At 40.3% G+C, this 27,993-nt stretch overlaps 1 protein-coding gene across 5 annotated transcripts; it reads left to right on the forward strand.

The window, feature by feature from the left end:
• Positions 1-24,670, forward strand: CCDC198 (coiled-coil domain containing 198). 5 transcript variants are annotated; one of them, XM_023229920.3, is made up of 7 exons: positions 1-365; positions 2,880-2,962; positions 10,789-10,875; positions 12,280-12,378; positions 13,175-13,334; positions 18,189-18,311; positions 22,384-24,670. In XM_023229920.3, the coding sequence occupies exons 1-7, from the start codon at positions 143-145 to the stop codon at positions 22,617-22,619; spliced, it is 1,011 nt and encodes a 336-aa protein (XP_023085688.2). In that variant the 5' UTR covers positions 1-142; the 3' UTR covers positions 22,620-24,670. The 5 variants fall into 5 exon arrangements, with proteins under 5 accessions (XP_023085688.2, XP_023085714.2, XP_023085698.2 ...); XM_023229946.3 differs by lacking the exon at positions 18,189-18,311 and having other exon boundaries at positions 2,880-3,009; positions 22,384-24,094; XM_023229930.3 differs by lacking the exon at positions 18,189-18,311 and having other exon boundaries at positions 12,277-12,378; positions 22,384-24,094.
• Positions 24,671-27,993: the final 3,323 nt, after the last annotated feature.

Consider the following 27,993-nt stretch of genomic DNA (forward strand, 5'->3'; position numbering starts at 1 on the left):
AGAGCTAGAAGGATGCCATGAAGGAAATGACTGCTTTGTAAAGCCAGGGTAAACTTCTGAAATGCCTTGATTAAAACAAGCTATATTAAAGACCCCAAAACCACTTCCCTCGCAGCTTTCCTCTGAATGTCTTTCACATGAAATGGGCCTGAGTCACTCTAAGACTCACCCGAGGGTGATCAAAGTAGCACCTTTGCAAAACAAAGAGGTAGAGACTCCCTCAGCCGGCCCTGTGGACTTTGCATTCAATCAGAATTTGGAAGAAAAGACTTCACATTCACTGGCAAGACTGCAGGACCAGAATAAAGCCTTGGAAGGGCAGCTGCCACCTTTACAAGAAACCTGGTATGGAAGATACTCTGCAGGTAAACATAAAACCCAGCATGAGATGTGTGTATCTGGACCAAGGAGCATTATTAATAGATTTATCTGACTGTCTCCATGATATCAGAAAGTTTCTAAATTACTGAAATGTAGAGGAATTTAGGCTATCTTTAAAACTCAAACAAATCTTTCAATGAGGATTGAATGTCAATTGAAAGTATTCTGGGTGCATTAGAATGACAGTATAAACTGTACAAAGGGCTTTTCACCATTCCATCTGAGAAGGATAAATCATTTTGTTTCAGCTCAGTTTGTAATGCTTTCAATATTTATACCTAGCTTTGCCAGACCATTAAAATTATATACATACTAATGTGATAAATGATAGCAATCGCATTTCAGTTAGATTCGAAATTTAAATCATTCTCTCCAGTATAGTTTAATGCACCAGGCTTTGTGGTTTTGAAAGCAGCACTTTAAGAGTGAGTTAATTCTAACATGAATTTTGAAACCACCCTAAACAGAATTGATTTATTACAGTACATTGGAGTGGATGAGTCACCCTTTTCCCAACACCACATTCTTCATGGTCATCTGCAGAACTAACAGAATTCTTTCCCATTATGATTGGAAGCTCTGAGCCTGAAGTGGCTATAAATTATCCTGGAATATTTTATAAGCCATGTAAAATGTTTTATCATGACCACAATGATAATTAAACAGACATCCTCACTTAGAAAAACATATGTTTATTTTATATATATATGTATATGTATATGTATATGTATATGTATATGTATATGTATATGTGTATTGTTTTCCCTTTCCTTCACCTTCTGGATCAGTAACACAAATAAGTTTCCCTTATTGGATGCCTTGTTCAGAAAGCCTCACGGTCTATTTTGGTACCTAGCAAATCTTGCCTGGAATGATTTTTCATGTCTACTGTCTGCAGAATTGATAACCTTTGGTTGTTTCTATATGGCCTATTTTTCTGTTCTTTATGGCCTTCAAGTTCTTAAGCACATAGATGGGAATTTTCCCCTTAGGAATTTTTTTATGATAGACGAATAGGTGACAAGACACGATTTAAAAATGGAGCGTGAATGTGCACTAAGAGTATGCAATGCTCCTACTGAGGAATTCCCTTTTTATCCAAATCCCCATCGAGAGTTTTAAGATTTTGGTGATAGAGAGAGACTCTGTCTCAAAAAAAAAAAAGATTTAGGTAACTGAATAAATGGTGAAAGCTGATTCATGTGCTTTAGAGTCCCAACTGGAAAATATGCTTATGTGTGAAGTGACAAAATCACATTGAAAATAAATAACAAGGAGATCATGAGGATTCTCATGATGATCTCCCATATTCTCACCCCAGCTCCATCAAATACCAAATTGAATGACCTTGGGCAAGTTACTTCATCAATTTTTTTCACTTGTAATCAGAGGTAAAAATAAATGCCTGACACAGCCTATGCCATTTGAGGAGAATATAATTAAATAATGGACTAATATCACTAAAATAAAAAAATAAGGATTAGTAAGGCTTCTGAAAAAATAGCTGAAAATACTTACATTTTTAAATCCAATATGTTGGTTGTTTCCATCCTGCTCAACATGCTGGCATCTTTTCAAAAGAAAATAAGGACATAGTTTGCATATCACTAAAAGTCAGAGAGAACAAAGTCGTTAAAGAGGTCATTCACATCTCTTAAAGAGAAAGATGCATAATTATCCATGGATTTTTCCATTTAAAATGCAAAGTGGGACTGTAAAATAGTCTATGAAACAATCTAGAAATCAGAATGGGTCCAGATTATTAAAAGGGAAGGACAAGAACTGCACTGATGCAGCGTTGGTCATGGTAGCACTCCCAAGAGCTCAGGATAATCAAGCTGGAAAATAAAATCCATAATGGATCTGTTGAGCCTCTCTGTTTCCTAATAGAGGCTTAACTCTGTATCCCTGGCTTGTTTCATCAGGAAAGAATATTGATATGCTGTATTACAGTGGCAACCTGTGGAAACTTTTTTCACTAAAGGGGCTATTGAATTGTGTTCACACATACTCCATTTCTTTCTCATCTCTGTATAATCACCTATCTATCTATCTATCTGTCTATCATCTATTTCATCTAAGAAGATTATTTTCATTTTTTAAAGTTATATATTTTTCTGATGTCTTATATTTCGGCGAGGAGATTTTATGGAATTAAAACAAGTCAATAAATTTCTATTTTCCAGGCCAAATTCTGTTTGAAAAATATTTGCAGTCAACATATTGGTTATTTTGTAACTCTTCCCCTAAATATGAACCTGAGTAGGAAGTTAGGAGAGCAGATATTAAATCCCAAGTCTAGACTAAAACAGTGTCATTTGCACTAATGTAGGTTCCCTGCTTTCTGTGTTTCATCTCCACATTCAACCCACAGGTTAGACATATATAACTGGAAAGGTACAAAATTGTGTTGACAAAGTCTAGTAACTAATGATTGCCTGATCTAATTGTAAATTATATTTAATGTTTTATTCTTGTTTCTTCTCCAATCCTTCAAGCATCCAGAGATGTGGATTTTGACATCCCACTGGAATACAGAGAAACAAGTATTATTAAAAGGCATCCACCCCAAAGACTTCAAGTAAGATGAATTTAAAAGGCTTCATAAGGAATTTCTTGGATATAATGGTAACATCCCTTTTTAAAATATAATCATCAAAGAGGGACATTGATAATGACCAAGCTATTAATGAGAATGTTCTTAAAGAAAAATGTCATCAGTCACAAATACTCCATTACTTTAAGATTTTCCTTTAGTAATGATTTTGCTTTTAAGACCGGCCACCAAAAGAAGCAAGTTTAGTAGCAAGGACGTAGGTATGATGCAACTCAAGAGGCTTGAATCTAGCACTAATTAGTTGGGTGACTATGGGAAAACAACTTGTAATAAATAATAACAGCTACTACTATTTAATTATACCTACTATACCTACTACAAGTCAGATACTATAATAGGCAATTCAATCTATGTCATTTATTTAATCTTCTTAGCCACCTATGAAAAGGAAGAATTATCTTTGTTTTATACATGCTAGTCAGAGAGTTCAGTAACTACCCCCAAAGACTCACAGAGGTCAGAGAGCAACCAGGTCTCCAAAATCTGTACTCCTAACTATCAGCATAAGTAATTTCTATAGTCCTTCTATCTTTAACCTTTTATTGTTCTAGATGTTAACTGGTTGTTTAAATTCGGGTCATTGGATTCCAAAGAAGCAAAGCAAGAGCTTTAAACGCATTCACCTTAATAAATATTTAATGGGTTCTCTCTAGATAGCTATACATTTTAAGAACTCTCAACCTAGAAAGGGAATGGGTAGTTTGGAGTGGTCCTTGAAAATGAGCATCATGGGAAGGAGGGTTTGGGGCTCTCTTGTGAGCAGGATCTATCACTGACATTTGAAGCCAAATCCCACCTGCTACACAATTCACCCAGATGCCTGGACCAATCCCAGGGGTACTGGAGCTCATTTGTTGGGGATTATTTCTGTTTCAGTTGGTTTTTATTTACCTGTCTTCCGCAGAAGCTCACAGCCATTATTTGAAGTGATTATATCATTTTGTCTCAAAAGAGTATTTTTTCCCAAAATATTAGAAACTACAAAATTATTCTTTAAAGAAAAATAAAATGAAATATAATAAATTAATATCTAATTTACAAGTTTTTACAAATCCTCTAGGTAAACAGGACAGTTTTAAAATATGTTTTATTCCTAAATCAAATACTTCCTTTCGAAGGAGTGTGTTTAATACATGTTTCCGTGAAGCCTCTAAGCTGATTAGTTCAAATAGAAGATATTACTCTAACTAGTGAAAAATATTTGTCTAGTACTTTATAGCTCACAAGTACTTTTTATATCTATCAATCCTAAACAAAGGAGGTTAGGTTTTGATTTTCTCAACAGTCAAACAAGGTTAAAAAGAGAACATTGGTATTTCAAACACTGCACCACCACCTCCATACACACACACCCTAACCAACCATCTTAAAAACAAAGAATCAAGACAAATGAATTATTTCAGTGCAAAGACTATGCCTTTTTTTCCTTCAACTTTTAAATTCAGGGATACAGGTGCAGGATGTGCACGTTTGTTACATAAATAAATATGTGCCATGGTAGTTTGCTGCACAGATCATCCTATCATCTAGGTCTTAAGCTCAGCATCCATTAGCTGTTCTTCCTGATTCTCTCCCTCTCCACCAACACTGACAGGCCCCAGTGTGTGGTGTTCCCCTCCCTATGTCCATGTGTTCTCATTGTTCAGCTCCCACTTATAGTGAGAACATGTAGTGTTTGGTTTCTGTTCCTGAGTTAGTTTTGCTGAGGATAATGGCTTCTGACTCCATCCATGTCCCTGCAAAGAACATGGTCTCATTCCTTTTTATGGCTGCATAGAATTCCATGGTGTATATGTACTACATTTTCTTTATCCAGTTTATCATTGATGGGCATTTAGGTTGATTCCATGTCTTTGCTATTGTGAATAGTGCTGCAATTAACATATGCATCCATGTATCTTTATAATAGAATGATTTATATTCCTTTGGGTATATACCCTGTAATGGAATTGCTGGGTCAAATGGTATTTCTGCCTCTAGGTCTTTGAGGAATCACCACGCTGTCTTCCACAATAGTTGAACTAATTTACACTTCCATCAATGGTGTAAAAGCGTTCCTTTTTCTCCACAACCTCTCCAGCATCTGTTGTTTTTTGGCTTTTTAATATAGCCATTCTGATTGGTGTGAGGCGGTATCTCATTGTGGTTTCGATTTGCATTTCTCTAATGATCAGTCATGTTGAGCTTTTTTTCATGTTTGTTGACTGCGTGTATGTCTTCTTTTGAGATGTGTCTGTTCATGTCCTTTGCCCACTTTTTAATGGGGTTGTTTTTTTCTGGTAAATGTGTTTAAGTTCCTTGCAGACTCTGAATATTAGACCTTTGTCAGATGGATAGACTGCAAAAATTTTCTCCCATTCTGTAGGTTGCAAATGAATGAGTGAATGAATGACAATGAGACCCATCATCCCTGCTGGAGGTGGGATAAAGCACTCAAAGTGCACTCCCTGCTATTGCAGACCTGTAATCACTGTATTAGAAGTCTGTACCATCACTGTAACATGACTGTATTAGAAGTCTCATTGACTAGCAAAAATAACTAACATGATTAATTAGAAGGATATAGGAATGCTTTATTGAACCAAAGATCTGGGAGACACCTAAGCTTCAGGGAAGAATTATACCTTGGAACCTGAAATGCAGAGCTCTCTCAATCCCTAAGCTCTTCTCTGTGCATTTGCTATACTCTTTCTCACCAAAGATGAGTTTTCTCTGTTCTTCAGGTACACATGAAATATGGCCACCCTGAGCTTGTATCTTATAGTTCCAGTCCAATGGACAGATGGGCCTTCTTGACTCCAATTCCAGATTCCTAGGAGAAAGGACATTGGCTCAGCTTTGCTCATGATTTCAGCTCTGGTACAATGAGCTATGGCCAGAGGATATACTCATGCAGTAGATATGTGGGCAGAGGAGTCTCCCCTGTAGACTCTGGAGCCAGCTCCCAGAGAGGAGGGAAATCACTAGAAACTTGGCAGACACTCCCAAAGAGATCAGCTATAATTATCTTCACAAATGAAGCTCAGCACATTTTCAAGCACAAATGAGTTTTTCAGAGAATAATACATGCTGGGTCCTCATGACATGCTAATTAATAGCCTAATTTCTGCCAAACAAAATTCTAAAAGTATTTTTAATTATTAAACCAAATCTAATTGTATGCTAAATTATTTGAGTTATATTTTTGGTACCTTCTACTTCCTAAACATCTACTCCTCAAATAAAGAGCAAGACATGAACTAGTATTATCCAACCTAGAGCTGAGAGGCTCTGAGAGCCTCTGCCAGGGAACTCTGAATCCAATGGGCCTTTTTATTGAAGAGTTGATTAGCACTGTCCTCTCTGGCCTGCTCACCTTCTTATTCATCCATTTCAGGTCTAGTTTAAATTGGAGGTGTTCCCCCCCCCCCCCAACATATAGTGTGTCCTCAGATGATCTCCTTGGATAACTACCTCATCTTCAAATATTTCTTCAAATCTCACTGTCCCTACAAGACCCACCCCGACCAATCAATTGACATTGCAACCCCCATGTCAGCACTCTTGAGTCCCCTGGCCCTTCACTAGATTCCCAAATCTCCTAGCAGACACTTCAACTGATTATGCTGACCATTTGTTTTGTTTGAGAAGTCAAATAATCCAGAAGTCTTTAAACAAATGATACTTACATTATAAAATGAAAATAAGGTGTCATTCTAACTGATTCTCTAGTAGTTCCTTCCATTGTGTTCTCTTTGAAGATGATGAAGTGAGGCATCTCACTTCCTGGGCAGGGAAAAGGAACATGCATATAAACCCAGAATTCTGAGGCAATTTCATCTGACTGGTTTATTTCGCTGAAGCCAATTTCACCAACAATTTTTTCTGCAGTGCTTCTCAAATCAAGTGGTAAATGATCTAACGAAGAGATCCCAGTTGCAATGTTAGTTGCTGCCATCTAGTGGCTTTTGTGAAGGAATAGTGTGGTTCCTTATGCTCGTCTCAATGGCCAGGGAGAAACTCAACCTGGAGAGAGTTCTTGCAGATATCTACCACTGAACCCTTATTAGAATTGTGTGTTTAAATAGAAAGACTGAAAATAGAAGAAAGAGACCTGTGATAACTACATATTTATACTAGCAAAGCAAAAACTTGGTCTATGAATTTATGGATAGATGAGTTTAATAAAACTAAAAATTCTTGGCTTCTTCAGACTCAATTTTTCAAAAATATTCCACAAAAAAAATCCTCCACAGTCTATTTTGATGTCATTCCTTTATTCACTTAAGGCAATGTGGAAGTCAGTGGCCCCCAACCTAGAAAGAAATCATCAGAATCCCTGGGAGAGTTGTGAAAATATTTATTTCCAGGATATACCCCAGACCTGTTGAATCTCAATCTCTAGTGAATGGGCCAAGAATTTCTTCTTTTTTAATGCCAGAAAAGTCTGAGATAAGCCATTCTGGAGAACATAGTGCAGAAAAGAGCTTTAGATTTGGAGCTGGACACACTTGTGCTTGAATCATGGAGATGCCACTTTCTAACTGTTCAACCTTAGACAAGTCAGCAACCTCTCTGAAATAGGGAATCATCATAATTATCCACGGAGTTCACATGAGTATTGAATGAGATTACATATTTATAACCCTGGGTATGGCATGCAGTAATGGCTGCAAAAGCATATAGACCTAATAAGAAAGAACCAAATCCTGAACACTCTCCATGTCCAGAGGATGGCACAAACACTTGTTCTCCCAGCTTCCAGAAATCCCCCTTGAGTCATTCCTGATTCTTCTTCCCATAGGTACCTTGAGGGGCTCCTCTCCCTTGGCCTCCCCTCCCCTTCCTCTCCTTCCACTTTTCTGACTTGATCAGCAGCTGCCTCTTGTGCCAGCAGGTCCCATTTGCTTTGCATCTTTATGTCCTGCAGAGTTAAGAGCCAGGGGAACAAACTCCTCTTACTAGGATTGATCTCCTCTCATTACATCTTTGCTAAGTTATGTAAAAAAGACCCACTTCCTCCTCTGAGGTGAGAATGGAACAGAGAACCACTTCCTACCACAAATGCAAATTATTACCTGGCACATATCTAACATAAAGATGAGCCCTTTCCCCTTGTTGTCTCTTCTTTGTCTCCACATCCTTTGCCCTTCTTCTCTTCCTTACCAGGTCTACTTTGGGGTGCTCCAGCAGAAAGGACTGCTGGGTGCTCTCCAGTCCAGGACCAGGGACCTAGAAGTGGTTGTACAGGGAAGTAGTGGTGGACACAGGTCATGCTCCCCACTACGAGTACTGAATATCCAGTATTTATCTTCCGTGGTTCCACTCTCTCCTTTTTTCCTGGTCAATTTGAAAGCCAAGTTGACTTCCAAATGTACCTCTTAATAATGCAACAAATCACACCAAAACTAAATCATTTTAAAGTAAATTAGCATGCGCCTTCAGCAGTGGACTCAGGTGGGAGTAGGGCTCACACTCTTTGCTGCAGCATGATGTCCTCATGGTTTTCCTCCTACTTCTTGAGCCATCACTTCCCAGTCTCCTTGGCCAGCTTATTCCTGGCCACCAGCCTCACCACTGGAACTCCTGGAGTCTGCAGTCTTTATCTCTCCTCTTCTCACTCCTGACCTTTACCATGACCTCGGCTTCACTCATGCTCTACTCTGGGATTATTCCCCAAAGTCTCCAGCACAGACCTCTCCTCCCAAGTTCCCTGTATAACTCAACAGCTACACTGGCCTGTCTCAAAGGTGTCTCAAACTCAATCTACTGCACACCAAATTTGTAATTTCCTTCTACATCCCAGCCAAACTAGGTCTTCCTCTGGATTGCCCATCACAGGGTATAACACCCTCCATTCCTTGTGCTGTGGACTGTATTCCCATTTACTAACCATAATGAATCTCATTTGGTCAGCTTTAAACACTTGTAGAGATCATCAATTTCCCTCTCTCAACCCCAGCCCATCATCTTTGTCCTCCTAGCTGATCTCTCCACATCCATAATTATTCCTTTCTAGTTTCCACACTGCAGCCAGAGTGACCTTTTTTTAAAAAGCAAAGTTAATCATGTCACTCCTTTGCTTAACACATGTCAGTGGCTTCTCATTGCTCTTAAGGGACCACCATCTTGATGGCCTATCAGGCCTTACATGACCTGGCTCCTGCCTCACCTCCCCAGCTCATTCCAAGCTGCTGTTTCACTTACTCTAAACTGCAGCCAACTGACTTCATTCCATTCCCTCAACAGATCATGATCACTCCCCACCTCAGGGCTATGGCACACCTTAGTCCCCTAAAAACTCCCAATCTTTCCATTTCTACTGAAAAGATACTACCTTAAAGCACTTTCTTGAACTGCCTCCCTAGCCCTTTCCCTCCTGCCTTAGATTGCTAAGGCTGTAACACAGTACCACAAATTGGGTGGCTTAAATGATACAAACGTGTTGTCTCCCAGTTCTGGAAGCTAGAAGACTGAGGTCAAGGTGTCCATAGGGTTGGTTCCCTCTGACGCCTATGAGGAAGGTCTGCTCCATGACTCTCTCCTAGCTTTCGGTAGTTTTCTGGCACTCTTCGGTGTTGTTCATTGGCTTGAAGAACCATCACCCCAATCTCTCCCTTCATCTTCACATCGTGTCCTGCCTGTGTGTGTCTGTGTCCAGATTTCCCCTTTTTTAATGAGGACATTATCATATTGAATTAGGGGCTTGCCCTACTCCAGTATGACTTCATCTTAACTAATTATATCTGCAATGACCCTATTTCCAAATAAATTCACATTCTGAGGTATGGTGGGCTAGGCTTCAACATACGAATTTTGTGGGGAAGCACAGTTCAACCCCTAACACACCCTATTTTTCAGGTGGAGTCCTTCAGTTATGTAGCATCATAGTTCTGCCCTGCAGATTTTTTCTTCAAAGCACTGACCACAGTTTGTAATTATCACTTGAATAATCACACAAGCAAAAGTACATCTATTATGCATAGATTGTAAGCTCCATGAGGGGCCATGTCCATTTTTGCTGACCATTGCATCCCCATGTCTGGCATGTAGCAGTCATTAAGTACTCACTGAAGGAACAGATAAACTCTGTGGCCCTCCACGTTCCCCATTGCATGTCAATGTGAAGAGACCACCCTTCATCTCCCAAACCTGCTTGATCACTTCTCAGTGCTCAGCTTCTAAGGCAAGAAGGGCTGAGGCAGACTGGCTGACATGAACTGCTGCCCAGTCTTAGTGACCCCCTGAAACTCCAACATGATCTCCCCTATCAAGCCAAGCCCCTGCTAGAAAAGGACATCTCTAAAATGTGTTAGCACACTGCAGTTTCACTTTAAATGTGTCTCATAGTCACCAGTGATTACTACTGAGGAGCTTCTCTAGAGATCTTAAAAACAGATTGCTTCCCTAAGGGCTGGAATAGTTCAGCTGGGTACCTAAGGAACATGTGAAATAAAATAAATTCCTAGTGCCTCTTTTATCTCTAATATTCTAAGATCCTGGTGGTTTGATAACTTTGGACATGGTCCCTCAATGCAGACAGAAGAAGATTCTTAGTCTCCTAACTCTCTGACCAATACTTAGATCAATAAGGCACTGTCTACAGCGCACTAGAATAATAAAGAACCCAGACCGGTTGAAAAGCCTTTTGCACCAATATAACTGTAATGCTGTTGGAACCACCTTTCCTGTATGCTCTCAGAAATAAGTGCCGCTTTTGCAAAGTGTTAAGATAGCTTAATATCTGGCTTTTGTGTTTCATCATCTCATGGCATGAGGAATGCTGACTACTGTAAACGTTGAACTTCTAGAAGCTTGAACCCGTTGACTTGCCACGAGTAATTACTTCAGGAAGACTCCTGAGCCAGCGAGAAGCCAGGACAATGCACAAAGCAAAGGTGAGCTGCAGCAGTAACCTGACAGGGAGGTGAACTAGGGGTGGGCGACACAGGATTGGGGCACTGGAGCACACTGGTCCTTTCATGCACTCTCTGCATGGAGGAGTTCAAAGACAAATCAAACTGTTAAGTCATTCAGAGTGAGAACTTTTCAAAGCTATTTATTCTCTTCTGTGCATGCCTCCAACTGGCAGTGGCTCTTACCTCTTGCATGAGTTCTGCGCCCTTTTCTGTTTTGTGTTGAAAACAGGGCAATGTAGATGAGAAAAGACTTTTACTTAGAAATTGGTGATTCTGAAGTTTTCAAATCTGTGAAAAATTCTGCATAATTCCTGCCTTTCATTCCTCCCCTCAGTTTAAAACATTCTCTTTGTTCTGTTTGCAGGAGAAATCTTATCTACAAGTTATTCCTGACTTATTTGCCACAACCTCACCAAAAATTAATCCTGAGAAATGTCTTCTGTGTATCTTTTCCCTGCTTTGCACTTGTAATGTTCTGTTGACTAGAACTCCCCTCACACAGAACTGAAAGCTGGGAGGCAGAAGCAGATTTTCAACACTTTCCACTCCTAATTTGTTTTGGAGCTAGCTAGGTGCTGCTGTGTGGCTGGCTGACTTGGTAAAGACATCCAGGTGCTGTCAGAATCAAGCCCACGTTTGTGGTGCTGACAGCATCTGCGGAGATGGCCCCTCCCTGAGGTTCACATCAGCTGACAGTCACTATCCACACGGCAACACAAAAGGTATTGTCAAACACATCACCTTTCCTGGCAACAGCAAATGACAAATGAAGGTATATTCACCTCTGGCTGCCCTCAATAACTGTCTGCACTGTCCCACTGGAGTTTATGATGCACCAGCGGGGAGATGTTCAGAGTCACAAATAATCAACCTCAAATCCTCCCTAGACTGCAATATTCTCCAAGGCTTAGGCTGGCGTATGGAAATGCACTTTATAGAAATAGGTTCCATTTCACCATTCAGCAGCTTCCCTCTCATTTCATAGCCAGTCAATTAGTCAATGGTAGAAGAGGCAGGGAGAAAAAGGAAGGTTTCTTCAAACCGAACACATTTCTGGGGAGGTAGTAATAAGCATCTATTTACAAGGAAGTGATATCTTGTCAAAAATGAGATGTGGAAAGATATTCCCATTTAAGGTTTACAAAACTCTATAGCAACCTAAAAAACTACATACATACACATCAAAGAGCCACTTCATTCACTGACAGTGACACAAAGGACTTGTCAGGGACATACAATAGTTCACTTTTGTCATCACAAGATATCTCTACGGGTTATGACTGATTAAGATCTCACTCTGTTTCAAGAAGGATGTAAACCTGTGAATTGCAGAGTCAGTAACAAATTACCCCTTACTAACAAGTGTGTTGTCTTTCATAGCAGGTACTAGAAAAGAAAATGCAAACTCCAATGTATACTTCTGAGAACAGACAATATTTGCATAAGATGCAAATGCTGGAAATGATTCGTAAAAGACAAGAGGTAAATATGAGAAAAGAGTGTCATATTTACCCAATTTTCATCACATAATCATTGCCCTGCCACATGAATATATCAAGCATAGATACCCAGGCTTTACTTAGCATTTTAAATCTAGTCATTGAGGTTGAAAGTTCAACTACTAAAGCTGAGAAGAATCAGGAAGATTCCTTCTGCTGATAACCTTGTTGAGTCTTTTCTAAGTTTTCAGTCCTATCAAGGATGTATCTGTGCCTCAAGTCTCCATTTTTAAAAATAGTTTGCTCCCATGACACTCTGGACATAGGAAAATGGGGTAAGATCATTTTTCTTGGTTTAGTGAAAGGAGGAGGGGATGAGTTGTTCTTTATTCTGATACCTAGGCCTCTCTCTATAATTCTTGCCATAGAATTATCTAACAAGAAAGACTGCTTGTAAAAAAACAAACAAAAACCCTTTACCAGTAATGCCTATAACTGTCATATTCCAAATTCCTCCCTCTAGGAAACAAGCCTTTAGTTACTGCTCTCTGCAACTCCAATTATATCAGCTAGCCTACAGAAACATGCTTTTGTAAGGGTCCTCATCCTAATTGAGCCATACCTTTTTGAGACTGGGCACACTCACCTTTCTCCTAACAAGCTTGTGAATAAAGAAAGTTCCCATACCTTCTAGTAGGAAAAAGAAAACCATATTCTGGTTAGAGGACTGCAGATGTCTACAGATAAGCACACAACTTGCAAAGTGGCTGATCTGTTGATCTCTTCTGGTGAAAGTAGCTTGGGAAGAACATTGATCATTTATGGCTGATGATTTTCAGGCCCAAATGGAGTTAGAGAAAAGTCTTCATGGAGAGGCAAGAATTAATAAGCAAAGTCCAAGGGACCATAAAGCCAAGAGAACCCTTCAAAGCACCCCAAAGAACGATGACCATGGCCTTCTAACCATATTGCCTGATGAAATCTTGAACAGAGGTCCCGGTGAGTCATGTACAATTTTTTAGTAAAATATTTCAAGTATTTTTAAAACTTCATCAAAGAAACTACCAAGGAAGGGGCATGGTGAGAAGACAGCAAACAGCTTTGAGTTCTTGCTGAGAGTTTTACTTCCCAGAATATAGTGGGCATGTTGTCATGTAATTTTGGATGGCTGGGAGGAAAAGACAGAAACTTACGCTTGGTAATTAAATGTCTCTTTCTTTGTACGGGTTTAATATGCTTTGCATGCTTCACTGCAAGCCTTGCCTCATCCCTAGAAGGAGAAAAGGCAAAATAGCCTCATCTTGTGGTTAGAGAGAATGAAGCACATGAAGATATATTGCCTGCAGTCACATGGCAAATTTGCTTCAGCAGGGTTGATACCATATGCAGACACTTATCTCCCCGACTGCACCCTTTTCCGTGCAGGTCAACCCTCTTTGGCACATTCAGAATTTCTAGAATGAATCACTGCCCACCCTGAGCTTGCTGTTCCTGCTGATCTACTGGCTCAGTGGACAAGGTCTCCAATTTCACTCTTCCCTATCTCCCTACAGCTGGTCGGTCACCAAGCCCTGCTGATGTCACCTAGCAGTAAAATCTGCCCTTTCTCTTCCATTCCTGGTAGTATTGCCTTAGGTATGACCCTGGTCCTGTTACACCAGGATTCCAGCTACAGCCTCCTGACTGGGCCCCTCCCATTAGGTCTTACTCTCCATCCATCAACGCTTCACTTCAGTGGTTCTCCATGTGGTCACCAGACCACCAGCATCAGCATCACCCGGGAACCTGTTAGTGCCCAGAGTGACTGAATAAAAAACTGCAGGGGTTACGCCCAGTACTCTGGGTTTAACTACCCCTCCAGGTGATTGTGGTGCTCTTAAAGTTTAAGAAACACTTAACTTTAAGTGATTCCTAACTCTACTCAGTAATTGAAGTATTACCATAGACCAGCAGCATCAGTATCACCTGGGAGTTTATTAAGACAGGCAAAATTGGAGGTCGTACCCCAGACCTACTGAATGAGAACCTGCATTTTATCAAGATTGCCAGATGATTCTCATGCACACTGAAGTTCTAGAAGCACTGCACTAACATCAGAGTAATCCTATAAAATGCAAATCTGACCATGTCATTCTCCTGCTTAGAAAAACAAAAATCCTCCATGATTCTCTGTCAGCCTAAAGACAACGTCTAAGCTCCTTAACATGGAGCTAAGTGTGGTGACTCATGCCTATAGTCCCAGCTACTCAGGAGGCTGAGGTGGGAGGACCACCTGAGGCCAGGATTTCAAAACCTAGCCTAGGCAACATAGCAAGCCCCCTGTCTCAATAAAATAAACTCAACATGGGACTCTAAGCCTTTCAGGATCCAGTCATTGACTACCTAGCCTTTCTAGCTTCACCTTCTGCCACTCTCGCACCCAGCTCCCACATTTCAGCTGGGCCGAATTGTTTATGCTCTCAGATCGCTCTATGCTTTCTAATGGACAGGCTTGTCCACAACTTCTACGCTACATTGACCCACCAATTAGAGCGCCATTAAGTTTTCCTTGTTTGTATTTCCCCAGGGCAAACCCACAGTTGAAATTTCCAATATTGTTCACACACACAGATTGCTGTGCTGTGAGCCAAATTCCCCACATCAGCAGGACTGACCCACCACGGAGAGAGCTGCAGAAAAGCTGGCTACGTCTCTAGAGGTCTTGAACTTCTAAGATGCAAAATCGCCTGCTGAAAGAGACACTGCTCCTACTCGGAGAAACAAGATGCTTAATCAATAAGTTAATTAAATAAGAAAAGGCTGAATAATTGAAAATCTACTTGAGGCACCTATTTAATCTATACTCCCAAGTCTCAGAATGAAATATCCTTTGTAGTCACACAAACGATTTTTACCATTTAAACAATATCTTTTAAAAAATATGCAAAACAACCAAGAAAAAAGCCTCAGCTACAGTTAGATACTTAACAGTCATCACCTGAGAGCACGTCAAGAAAAACCAGCATCAGCGAAGTCCTTAGATGCCTCAGAGCTGGAGGGGACCGACGAGAAACCAGCACAGGAGAAAGGGGTTTTCCTCTGCTCTCCTGATGCTTTTCAAAGCTGCTTCATTTTGTTCAAGCTAAGGTTTGTTGAGTGCTTACTGTAAGCCAGGTACTGTGGTTTGCCTTTAATATGCATTATCTCTTTTAATTCTCACACAACCCAGAAGGTAGGAGCTACCATTCGCGCCAGTGTGACAGAGCCAGGATTCAAGGTCAGGTCTTTTTGACCTGCACTCACACAGCCCCACCAGGACACCAAGGACTTGGAACTCTGTCAAGGACAGCTTTGGAAAAGTTTGCAAATGTAGGGGTTGTGACTCCTTGACCTTATTTTTCAAAGAAGGCCGCACTCTGCAACTTCTGAAAGGAAAGTTAAAGCAGCTGGCAGACTTTGGAGCTCATGTTCTCCTGGAAGTGACGGAGTGTAGAGAAGGGAGCATAGAAGGAGTAACTCAGGCAGGAACCAATTCAAGTGCCAGTCAGAGAGGCGTAGCTGCATCAGTAGTGCGCAAATGCTCAGTTAAGAGCAAAACCACCTGAGGAGCTTCTCAAGAACACCCAGCCCTAGGGCCGATCATGGTGGCTCATGTCTATAATCCCAGCACTTTGGGAGGCCAAGGCGGGCAGATCACACGAGGTCAGGGGTTCAAGACCAGCTTGCCAAAATGATGAAACCCCATCTCTACTGAAAATACAAAAATTAGTCGGGCACAGTGGCGGGCACCTGTAATACCAGCTACTTGGGAGGCTGAGGCAAAAGAATCGCTTGAACCTGGGAAGCAGAGGTTGCAGTGAGCCAAGATCATGCCACTGCACTCCAACCTGAGCAACAGAGCAAGACTCCATCTCGAAACAAACAAAAGAAACACCCAGTCCCGTCTCCCAGTTTCAGCCTACTGAATCTGAATCTCTAGGTTGAAGGTGAAAGAATTTTACGTTTTAAAAGTTCCTCAAGTGATTTTGAACATTAGCCAAACTTAGATGGACCAGATAACCCTTGAGAACTCTTTCAACACTTTAACCTTATGAGAATCTTTTTCTTTGTAACAATGCACGTGTGTGTGTGAGATACACATGACAAAATACGCCTAGAAAATGTAGATTTTGCTAGCATGAAATAGAAAGGGAATTCAAACTCTTCCTATTATAATGATATCATAATTAACTAGACTCTTAGAATGACATGTCTGCATCAACTCACTTGCCTATTGCTGAAGTTGTTGGAAAGAGAAGTAAGGCAAATATCACCGGAAATGTGTTTGATGATGGAGAGATTACGATGCCTACAAAGGGTGTCATTCTGTGCTGTGCTTCAGTGTTCACTGTGCAGCCCTGTACATGTAAAAGTGTAGGATACTGGGATAATAATGGATACAGCTAGTATTTATAAAGTGCTTCTAAGAATTTTAAATGCATCATTTAATCCTCAGATTAACTCTACAAGGTGAAAATTATTACCACCTCTCTTCTACAGATGAAGAGACTGGGTCTAGAGAGGTCCAGTCACACGTGCAAGGTCACAGCCAGCCAGTGAGAGGTGAAGCTGCTCGGGGATGCACTTACAGGGCACCTGACTCCCGAGCCGACAGGCTTCACCTCTGCACTCAGCATTTGTCCTAGCGATGATTCCTTTTCACTTATTCCCAGAGAGCGTCTTTGATTTCTTTCCGTGCCTTCTAAATGTAGTTCACTTTTTCCTACAAATGGAGTGTAGCTAAGATCTTACACTTACATAAGCATTCTACTGTCAGGGTCTGGTCATTAAGGTTCCCCTGTAGCTGTCTCTTCTTACTTAATGACATACTCGACCTTTCTTGTTCCCCTGTTGAAAGGTGAAATGAGGGTTGTGGCTGTCTTGCGAGATAAAAGTCAGTCACTGCTTTCTACTGCATCTTTAAAATGAAATCTCCCATGCTTTACATATATTTTACATACATTCATATAATAAATTACATATACAATCATATGACACAAATTATATATAACATACACATAGTGAATGTCACTCTTTTTGGTGTACAAGCCTATGAGATTTAATGTGTTTCTGTGGCTCCTACCCTTTGCTGAAGCTGTGATATGAATGAACATAGAGGGTGGGAAGAGCACTGGAACTGACCTCAAAGCCCTTCACTGAGTCCCAGTAGTGCATCTACTAAATGGAAGCTCCATGAAGGCAGGGACTTTTTCTTGTTCCTAGAATAGTACCTGACACATGATAGCCTCTCAATAAATATTAACTGTATATTTTTTATATAATTTCATTCTAGAGAGAGAAAGAATATAGCTAAATTCTAGTTATTTAACCTCCAGGAACCTCAGTCTCCACATCTGTAAAATGGGAATAAAGTATTGTATACCACGTAAAGTTTATGTAAAAAATAACATGTATAAAAGCACACATCAAATGTAAAGTGTGGCCAGGCACTTTACAGGCCATAGCTCATGCCTGTAATCCCAGCATTTTGGGAGGCTGAGGAGGGTGGATCACTTGAGGTCAGGAGTTTGAGACCAGCCTAGCCAACATGGCAAAACCCTGTCTCTACTAAAAATACAAAAAATTAGCCAGGAGTGGTGGCACATGCCTGTAATCCCAACTACAGGGGAGGCTGAGACACGAGAATTACTTGAACCTGAGAGGCGGAGGTTGCAGTGAGCCAAGATCACACCACTGCACTCCAACCTGGTCAACAGAGAGAGACTCTGTCTCAAAAAAGAAAAAAAAAATAGAAGAAGAAGTACCATACAAATGTATGGGAACATAGACAAAACTGAAGAAGAATATAATCGATGTCTTTTTCTTTTTTTTAAGATGGAGTTTCTCTCTTGTTGCCCAGGCTGGAGTGTAATGGTGTGATCTTGACTCACTGCAACCCCTGCCTCCCAGGTTCAAATGATTCTCCGGCCTCAGCCTCCCAAGTAGCTGGGATTACAGGCACCTGCCACCACGCCCAGCTAACTTTTGTATTTTTAGTAGAGACAGGGTTTCACCATGTTGGCCAAGCTGGTCTCAAAACCCTGACCTCGTGATCCACCGGCCTTGGCCTCCCATAGTGCTGGGATTGGGATTACAGGCATGAGCAACCGCACCCGGCCAGAATTGATGTCTTATAGTGAAAACAGTCATATGCTTCAGTGATGTGTCACTTTGAATCCGTTATTTGAATGCCAGCTTCAAAATTCTGGTCTTATCTGGCCACCTGCACTCTTCCTATAAAGAATCTTATTTTGTTTTATTCTTCAATATAGCTCTGTATGTGAAATTCTGGGTTTGATATAGTAGTGATACAGTTTTCTGAAACACATATTATAAAATACACAACCATCAAACAGGTTTCATGCTTTATGTGATTCTTCTACTACCTAAATCACTTCCTATTTTTCCCACTGACAGCTGTTGCTTCCCAGTCTCCCTAAATTAATTTTGGAGTAGGATACACTTTCCTTTACTCTGCTCACCCGAAACCCATTTGGGTTTTTAAAGACTGGGTTTTTATTTTTTAAAGTCTATAAACCACAGAGAATCAAACAAGGATTTATAAAAATGTAACAAGTAATAAGAAATCTAGCTCAGAAGTGCTCAAATTTTAATGCCGTATACACAAAACTATATATGTAATACTTTATGAGTGACAAAGGATTGATTTTCAAGGATGAAACTGAATATTTGAATTTTGTCGCATACACTAACATTAGACCTGAATTTTCATAACATCAAGGGTGTTGTAGGACTTAGGCTATCATTAATATTTCATTAGATCCCAACACAAACCAACATTCCCCTTCTGTTTCAGATCTCCTGCCGATAGCTGGATGTTCTAGAAAATTCCTGTTCCCAGTCTGACTGGTGCCTCTAGTAGTTCTTGACTACTTTGCAGAACAGAGATGACTGACACTCCTGAGCCCCAATGAATGGGGCCTTTTTTAGGTCCTAGTTACCAATACTTCCCATCTCCCAAAATTCTCTGATTGCTCATTTGTTTTTTCATTTACTCATCTATTTGTTCACCAAATATTTATTTAGCACATACCAAGTGCCAGGCATTGTGTGGTCGTTTCATTGTATGGTGATGAGCCAGGCAGATATGGTTCCTGGTTTGTGGATCTTGCATAGAGATGTTTAACAAAGAGTTGTTTAACAAGAGTATACTGGGTAGACCTGGTATCTGCGGAGTCAGGGAAAGTTTCCATGAGGAAGGGACATTTAAACCGTGATAAGAAGTAGCTGGATGAAGCGAGGAGGAGGGCATGTGAGTGTGAGGACCATGGGTACTGGAATGTTCAAAATGGTAATCAACCCCAGCATGTGCAAAAGTCCTGCAGTGGGAAGGAACACGATGGACTCCAGGTGAATGAGAGATTCAGAGAGTAACTGGAGATGGCTCTGGAGATATGGACAGGGCCAAATCACACAGGGTCTTGTAAGCCATGTTAGATAAGAATTTTAAACTCTATCTTAAGGTCACTGGGAAGCCACTGATAGGGCAGGAGAGTGGCATAAGCAGGTTCATATTTTTAAATATCACTCTGTCTACACTGTAGAGAATGGGTGGGAGGGGAAAGTAAAAGGATGAAGTAAGACCAATTATAAGTACACAGGAAAAGCGCAAGTGAGAGATGATGTTGAGACCAGGAGAGTAGGGTCTCAATGAGGATGGACAGAAGCAGCCAGATATGAGATCTTTAGGAGACAAAATAATCAGAATTATCAGGTGATAGGTTAGATGTGAGTGCATGGAGAGGGTAAGGAGACCAGGTAGATTCCTGGGTTTCTCTTGAAGAATTAGGCAGACAATGGGGTAAAGGTAGTACCGTTTGCTGAATTAGGGTAGCCAGGAGCAGAAGCAGGTTTGTGAGAGAAAGAGAAGGTAGCGCTGCATTATTGCCAAGCAGATATCAAAGTGGAGGTGTCCAGTTCTACAAAAACATCCTTTGTAGCTTAGGAGAGAGACCAGGGCTGCAGACATTAATTAACATGGTTATCTGCCAGTGCTATCTAAATAGGCAACAACAATCATTATAATAGTATTCAAGGGGAAAAACTGATAGCCTCTCACTGAGGCCCAACAAATCACAAGGCACAAATTCTCACATTAAAACGCTTGTTTCCAACTCACCACGCTGTATACATTAAATATGTATAGCTTTTGTATGTCAATCATAGTTCAATAAAGTAGTTTTTAAAAATATGGTGCACAAGGTAAAAAGAAATATTTGATTTTCTTATATAATAGTACACAACTTCAGGTATCAAGGGCTTACATAAACTGCCAAAAGATTTAATAAACAATTATCATTAAGACAACATTCAAAAATTATGGTCGTTTCAACCAGTCTAGTGGGAAACTCTGGGCTTTGACCTAAGATTTTTGTTTTAGCTCCAAAGTGGTTGGGAAGATTTTGTTTGCTTAAAAGCCAGCTTCCCTTGAACAAAGCTCCTGTTGCTTTCTGGAGTGCATTATAAAGAATGCTGGGAACTGCTTAAATAAAAAGCTAAGGTAAATACATATGCACATAAATAAAATCCCAAACTAAAAATAAATTGACTCTTTTAATAAAAAATATAAAATAAAACAGAATGCCAGATTCATTGAACTTCCCAGTACTATGGGTCTGGAGTACAGTTTAGACATCTGTTCCTAAAAGGCTGCAACAGGTGATTCTGCTATGTCAGAAGTATATATTACGTGTCTAGCACATAGTAGATGTTCAATATAAAGCACTAGACAATGTCACCTGTGCAATATTCTTGCCCAAAATGTTTAACCTCAATTTAATTGCAAGGAAATAATAAGGGAAGCTAAAATTTAGGATCATTCTGTAAAATAATTGACCTGGATTCTTCAAAATGTCATCATTACATTAGGAAAAGTGAAACAGACAATGAAGATGGAAGAGGAGACAAAAGAGGAGAAAGAGGAGGAATGGTGATGAGGTGTAGAGACTGTGGGAGAGAGAAAGAGAAGAAAAGCATAGAAGAGTATTCTTGAATTAAAGGATACTGAGACAAGAAAATAAAATGCAATGTATGATCCTAGATTGGATCCTGGAACTAAAAATTAAAACTCAAACAGGAAATAAAAAGTAGCTATAATGGGCATTATTGTGACAACCATGAATATTTGAACATAGACCATATATTAGAAAATAGTATTATATCAATGTTAAATTTCTAAAGTGTAATAATTGTTTTGTTACGTAGAGACAACGCCCTTGGTCTTAAGAGATTTGTAGTGATATATTTAGGGGAGAGGTGACTCTGCAACTAATTTTCATATGGTTCAGCTGAAAAGCATGTATAGATAGATAGATGATAGATAGATGATTGATGGAGAGATAGATAGCTGGATAGATAGATGCATACATATGATGTAAGCAATATTGTGGCAAAATGTTGATGGTTGTGGTATATAGGTGTGTGTTGCATTATTGTGACTTTTGGAAGATTTAAATCATTTTAAAAATAACAACTAGGCCGGGCATGGTGGCTCACGCCTGTAATCCCAGCATTTTGGGAGGCCAAGGCAGGTGGATCACAAGGTCAGAAGATCGAGACCATCCTGGCTAACATGGTGAAACCCTGTCTCTACTAAAAATACAAAAAAGTAGCCAGGCATGGTGGCAGGTGACTAATCCCAGCTACTCGGGAGGCTGAGGTAGGAGAATGGCGTGAACCTGGGAGGCGGAGCTTGCAGTGAGCCGAGATGGCGCCACTGCACTCCAGCCTGGGCGACGGAGCAAGACTCCGCCTCAAAAAAATAAATAAATAGACTAAAAAATAACAACTAAAAAAAAGTTTAATCCTTACAGAGACACCAGTTGAAATTGTTATATATATAATGTATATATTTATATATACCTCGTTACATATATATAATTTTTCAAACTATGTATATATAGTTTGAAAAATCACCAAGCAGATTGTTTATTAAGCTAGGCACTTAATAAACAAATGAATCATTGCTAAAGGAAAAAATTAAATTAAAGAAACTTAATTTTTTTTGTAGGTAATTCACAGAATACAGAATTTTTGAAACATCAAGCAGTGAATAACTACTGTCCCTGGAAAACTGGCACAATGGAAACATGGCTTCATGAACAAGAGGCCCAGAGACAGCTTCTCTGGGACAGTTCCAGCTCTGACTCAGATGAGTTGGGGAAAGATGAGAAGAAGCCACGAGCACTGGTGAGGACCAGGACAGAGAGAATCCCACTTTTTGATGAGTTTTTTGATCGAGAATAAGAATACTATTCACTAACCTAGATACTGAGTGCACTGAAAGCTTGTTTTACTCTAGAAATCTTTCACGCTGATATATGAAGTATTTTGAAGAAAGCAAATCACTTTGGTAAAAAGAAATGATATATTTAGAGTCTTATGATTAACAAGTCTGTCATATGTGCTGTTAACTATTGCTGCATAACTAAATGCCTCAAAACACAGGGGCTAACCAACAGCCATTTTATTGTCTCACTTTCCTGTGGGTTGTTGAGTTCAGCTAGGTGGTTCTTCTGCTGTTCCCTTTTGAAATCTTTCATGTCATTGAAATTGGACTACGTTTGGACTACTAGGACTGGAGTCATCTGGAGGCGCCATTAGGGCACTGAGACAGGGGGAGCTTGCCCCCTATCCATATAGTCTCAGAGCATCTTCACATGATCTCTTCAGCAGGACACTGAAGAGATTTCTCTCATATGAGCCCAGGGCTCCCAAAAGCAATTGTCCCAAGAGGAGGAAACAGAAGTTGCCAGTCTTTTTAAAAGCTAGTCACAGAACTGGCTTTGCATCACTTCCACTATGTTCTGTTGGTTAAAGTCATAAGCCAGCTTGGAGTTAATGCAGAAGAGGATTACACGAGGGCGTGAATGCCGAAGTGTGGTCCTTTGGGGTTCATCTTTGAGACTTTCCACCTCACCATGTTTTTAAAAAGAAAATTAGATTATATAAAACAAATAGATGGGCTGGATGTGGTGGCTCACAGCTGTAATCCCAGCACTTTGGGAGGCCGAGGTGGGCAGATCACTTGAGGTTAGGAGTTCAAGACCAGCCTAGCCAACATGGTGAGACCCCGTCTCTACTAAAAATACAAAAATTAGCCAGGCATGGTGGCGTTCGTTCATCTGTAATTCCAGCTACTTGGTGGGGAGGCGGAGGCAAGAGAATTGCTTGAACCCGGGAGACGGAGTTTGCAGTGAGCCGAGACCACTCCACTGCACTCCAGCCTGGGCGACAGAATGAGACTCTGTCTCAAAAGTAAAAAATAAAAAACCAAAAACAAATAGACGAAAAAGTAGACTGGAGACAAATAAAAGTGAATTTCTAAAGGAAAGTCACAGTAATGCTACATTAAACACTAAGCTCACTTAGGTCACTTTCTAAGCTAACCATAACAGAGAGCCTACAGGATACAGGTGAAATAATATCAAGTGTAGAAGATCACGGTGAGTTAAAGTTCAACATTAAGACTTCTTAGATTATGATGCAGATTTTAGAGCTTCTTAAAAAATAAAAGGAATCTTATAAATGTTCAATTCAAAAGTTATTCCACTTAGAAAAATTAGCTTTTGGGACAATTTTTAAGAACTTTTGTGTACAATGCAGCTCCATGTTTAGCATAATCTAAAAATAATTTTAAGCAATCCAGAATCTTTCAAGAATTTAGTAAAGCTTTAAAACAAAGCAAAACAAAAAGACCCTTTTATGCCTTATACGGGAAGCTTCCAAAAAGGGAAAAAAATAAAGGAAAACACCACTTCAATTTGACATTCAATGCATTCACATCAGGAACTAAGAAGATAACAAGCCTGAAATGTCAGGCGATAAAAATTCATGTTTCTTCCAAGGACAGAAGGCTATTAAATTGTCCCTGGCCATATCTACTCCCAGTTCTTGTGAGAACTCTTCTTACTTTTTCTGTGGTAGGTAAGAGGCATATTTCCACCAAAAGAATACATACATTGTTTGACTAGCCAGCCTTCTAGAAAAAATGAGATCCTTGAGAGGATAAACAAATCCAACCTATTCATGGTGTCCTCACTTATTGTGGTCAATCTGAAAGGCTTAAAACACAAAAAGTGGGATGGACAACTTTGAACACTAAAAATAGTGGAGCCAAAGGTACATCTTCACCATTCTCCTCTGTGACTTGAAATTCAATTTCACGAAACCTGCTTCCATAAGCTTAATGAACTGTGAGCTACATGAGGGCACAAACCATGTCTTCTTCCTATGGTATTCCTGCTTCCTAGCATGACAACTGGCAAAGAGTTTATCATTAAAGGTTTTTGGAATTACTGAATGTGTTGAGTTGACTAGTCAATTAGAGAAACACTTGTTTCTCTCCAGCTATGCACTTGCTCACCCTCATTTCCATCATTTCCCAGGAGTCTTGGATAGACAAGGTTGATTATACAGTAAAGAAAATGGCTTTTTCTTCCCAAAGCTGTTGGCATTTATACATCTAAATGAATGGCCAAAATCAAGCATTGCCTTGGGATACAGGAACTATGTGTATATGCCAATAAGGATGCCATAGCTCAAAATACTTTTTGAAACTATCAGAGTGTGTTAGCTTCAAAAGAAAATCCATCCTAATGCCTTCTCTATTTGCCAGCTCCATGTAGAACTCCTTATAATGCAGTTATGAATTCAAGGATTTTAAAGGAGTAATAATCATAGTAATAATTGCCAACATGCATGGTCTGTTTATTGTGGGCCAGGTACTCTTCAAATCTTTTATCTAAATAATCCTCACAGTGATTTTATAGGTCAGTATTAATATCATCCCTATCTTAAAGATGAGGAAATTGGGTCACAGAAAGGTTAAGTAAGTTGCCGGAGTCATCTAGCAGAACTTCCCTTTGGAGTAGACGATTGTTTACCAAAAGTGACCTGATAGAAGCCAAGGACTCTTCCCTCCTTTCCTCAATTTTACTTCCAACTCACCAGCTACATTACACGTCACTCTGTATTTCTTTTGCATCACATGGTGTGGTTCCTTTTGGGAGGAGCAGGGAAGAGGTAATAGTTCACTAGAAAGGGTGAGAGCTTTGTGGAATTATGTTTTAGGAAGGACTAGCTTAACTGATAGCCGAACTGCAGGCAAAGGGAGGATAAACGCACAGGATAAAGGCAGATGAGAGAGTAAAGGAAACCTTAACTGTCTTCCCAATTTGGCCTAGGGAATCAGTCCCCAGCCTTTCGGCACCAGGGACCAGTTTTGTGGAAGACAATTTTTCCACAGATGGGTGAGGCGGGGGATGGTTTCTGGACAAAACTGTTCCACCTCAGATCATCAGGCATTAGATTCCTGTAAGGAGCATGTAGCGTAGATCCCTTGCCTGAGTAGTTCACAACAGGGTTCACACTCCTGTGAGAATCTAATGCCTCTGCTGACCTGACAGGAGGGGGAGCTCAGGCAGCAATGTTCCCTCGCCCACCACTCACCTCTTGTGTATGGCCCAGTTCCTAACAGGTCATGGACCGGACCAGCACCTGCCCACGGCCCAGGGGTTGGAGACCCCTGGCCAGGGGGCAGCATAGGTGAGCATCCCCACCAGAAAGCCCAATCCAGGGTGGATCAGTTGCACACTGTGACAAGGACTCAAGGGTAGCGGTTCTTAATGCTGGTGACAGGTTAGAATCACCTGTCAAAGGATCAAAAACTACTAACAACCAAGATTTCTGGTCCCCGCCTTTTGATTTAATTGGGTTGGAGTAGAGCTCTGGCATTGGGTTGTTGGAGTTTTTTTTAGTTTTTGTTTTTAAGCTTCCAGATGAATCTATCACGCAGCTAAGGTAGAAAATTACAGCTTTAGCAATATGAACATTCTATTTCACCAGATTATATCACCTTCTATCTATAAAAGAAAGAATTTCTGAGGTAATTTTTTAAGGTTAAGGACATTAGGCCTGGAGCTTCACAAAACAGTAGAGAAATGTTCATTTTGTAAGTAATTTTCTGAGAACACCAATCCTACAGTTAATCTCGAATTTGTTCAGGGCAATGTACGGCCATCATAAACACAGCTGTTGTTGATAAAAACTATAAAATTCAGCCTGGAGGCTAAGTTGTCAATTTTCTTCAGTTGAAAAATCTCTCCAGCTTTGGAAAGAAAAAAGGCTTGTCTAGGATGAGAAGCATATTTTCTCTTGTGAAAATAATATTTTCGTTCTTGCTCTGAATTTTTCATGAGAAAGAAAAATATCTTTTTTTCCTTATTGGAAAAATATATTGGAAATATATTTTTCTCAATTTTTTTTTCAGGAAGAGCACTGTTTTTCATCACATACTTATTTTGATGATAATTCAGAGTTACTGTACTGGGGTTTAATTAAAGATAACTTTCCTAGGAGTCACCTATGACATAGCCTTGTGAACAAATGGATAATGTTTGCTGCTTACATAGAGACTTTAAAAACAGAAACTAGAACCCCACTCTGTGTGCCCCTCCCTTTCTTATCACAGAAACATAATGGTCATCATATTATAATTAACATCAACTATTTCTTGCCTTGAATAAACAATAAAAGCCTATTTCCACATACTACTGCAAAACCTCACCAGTTTAGAATGCTACAGGGAAGTCTTCAGAGAAAGTATGCTAAAGAGTAGGTTATGGAAGGTCAGACCATTAAAACTCTGAATTACATCTCATTTTAAGAGAAATGCTATTTCATTCCAGTACAGAATACACAATAACACAATTGGAAACTAAGTCAATAGTTAAGGATTTTTTAAGATACATACTTTATAATAAGTCTGCAATTCATTCATTCATTCATCATGCGTTCAACGAGTGAGTTTGAGTATCTCCTACATGCCAAGTATTGTTGCAGATGCTGAGAATACAGCCATCAATAAGACAAAGTCCCTGCACCCATGGGTTACATTCCAGTGAGGGAGATCACGAGCAGATAGTCAAGTACAAGATAATACAACTTCATGTAATAAGCATGATTAAGAAAAATAAAGCAGGTAACAGGGTGGGCAGGGATGGAGTGAACTGCTTGAGGCGGGATGCTCAGGGAGGCATTCTAAGGAAGAACCATGAATGGAGGGAAGGTGTGAATCACGAGAAGATCCATGGAACAGGCTTTCCAAACACCGGAAGAGCAGGTGCAAAGGTCCTGAGACGACAATGAGCTTATAAGGTTCAAGGGCCAAGAAGAAGGCCAGAATGACAGAGCGACCAAAGGAGAGACAAACAGGGATGATGTCAGAAAGCTGGTCAGGGCCCAGATGTCAGGAGCCCAGAGGAGCATAGCATGACAATGGGTTTGAAGTGTAGTACAGTTTTAGAGTCAGAAGGGAGTACTTGTGGTCTAGATTGATATCTCCAATAGGGTCATGAACAAAGGTAAACAGACCCACTAAAGCCATATGGCTATAGCTAGCTGACCTGGGGCTGACCCTGGACCCACTGAGCTAATCAGAGAGGGCATTGGTTTCTGCTGGTGGCAGGAAGTTCAGCGAGGAAGCTCAGTAGCAATGGGTGGCAGTGCTCTGCCCTGTAGGCCAGAGATGCAGAGAATGCTGACCTGTAGCAGATGAAGAACCAGAGACCCATTGAGGCCTGACAGTACATCTGTTCCTCATTCCCAGCCCTGCCCAAGG

The sequence above is a fragment of the Piliocolobus tephrosceles genome, chromosome 6, assembly GCF_002776525.5.
Source record: "Piliocolobus tephrosceles isolate RC106 chromosome 6, ASM277652v3, whole genome shotgun sequence".
NCBI classification, from domain to species: domain Eukaryota; kingdom Metazoa; phylum Chordata; class Mammalia; order Primates; family Cercopithecidae; genus Piliocolobus; species Piliocolobus tephrosceles.

Excerpts from the sequence above, each read along its gene's own strand:
- CCDC198 (XM_023229920.3), top strand. The coding sequence starts at position 143 with ATGGGCCTGAGTCACTCTAAGACTCACCCGAGGGTGATCAAAGTAGCA. Across the intron at positions 2,963-10,788 it reads ATCCACCCCAAAGACTTCAA|AAGCTTGAACCCGTTGACTT; the intron begins GTAAGATGAATT and ends TTGAACTTCTAG. Across the intron at positions 10,876-12,279 it reads GGACAATGCACAAAGCAAAG|GTACTAGAAAAGAAAATGCA; the intron begins GTGAGCTGCAGC and ends CTTTCATAGCAG.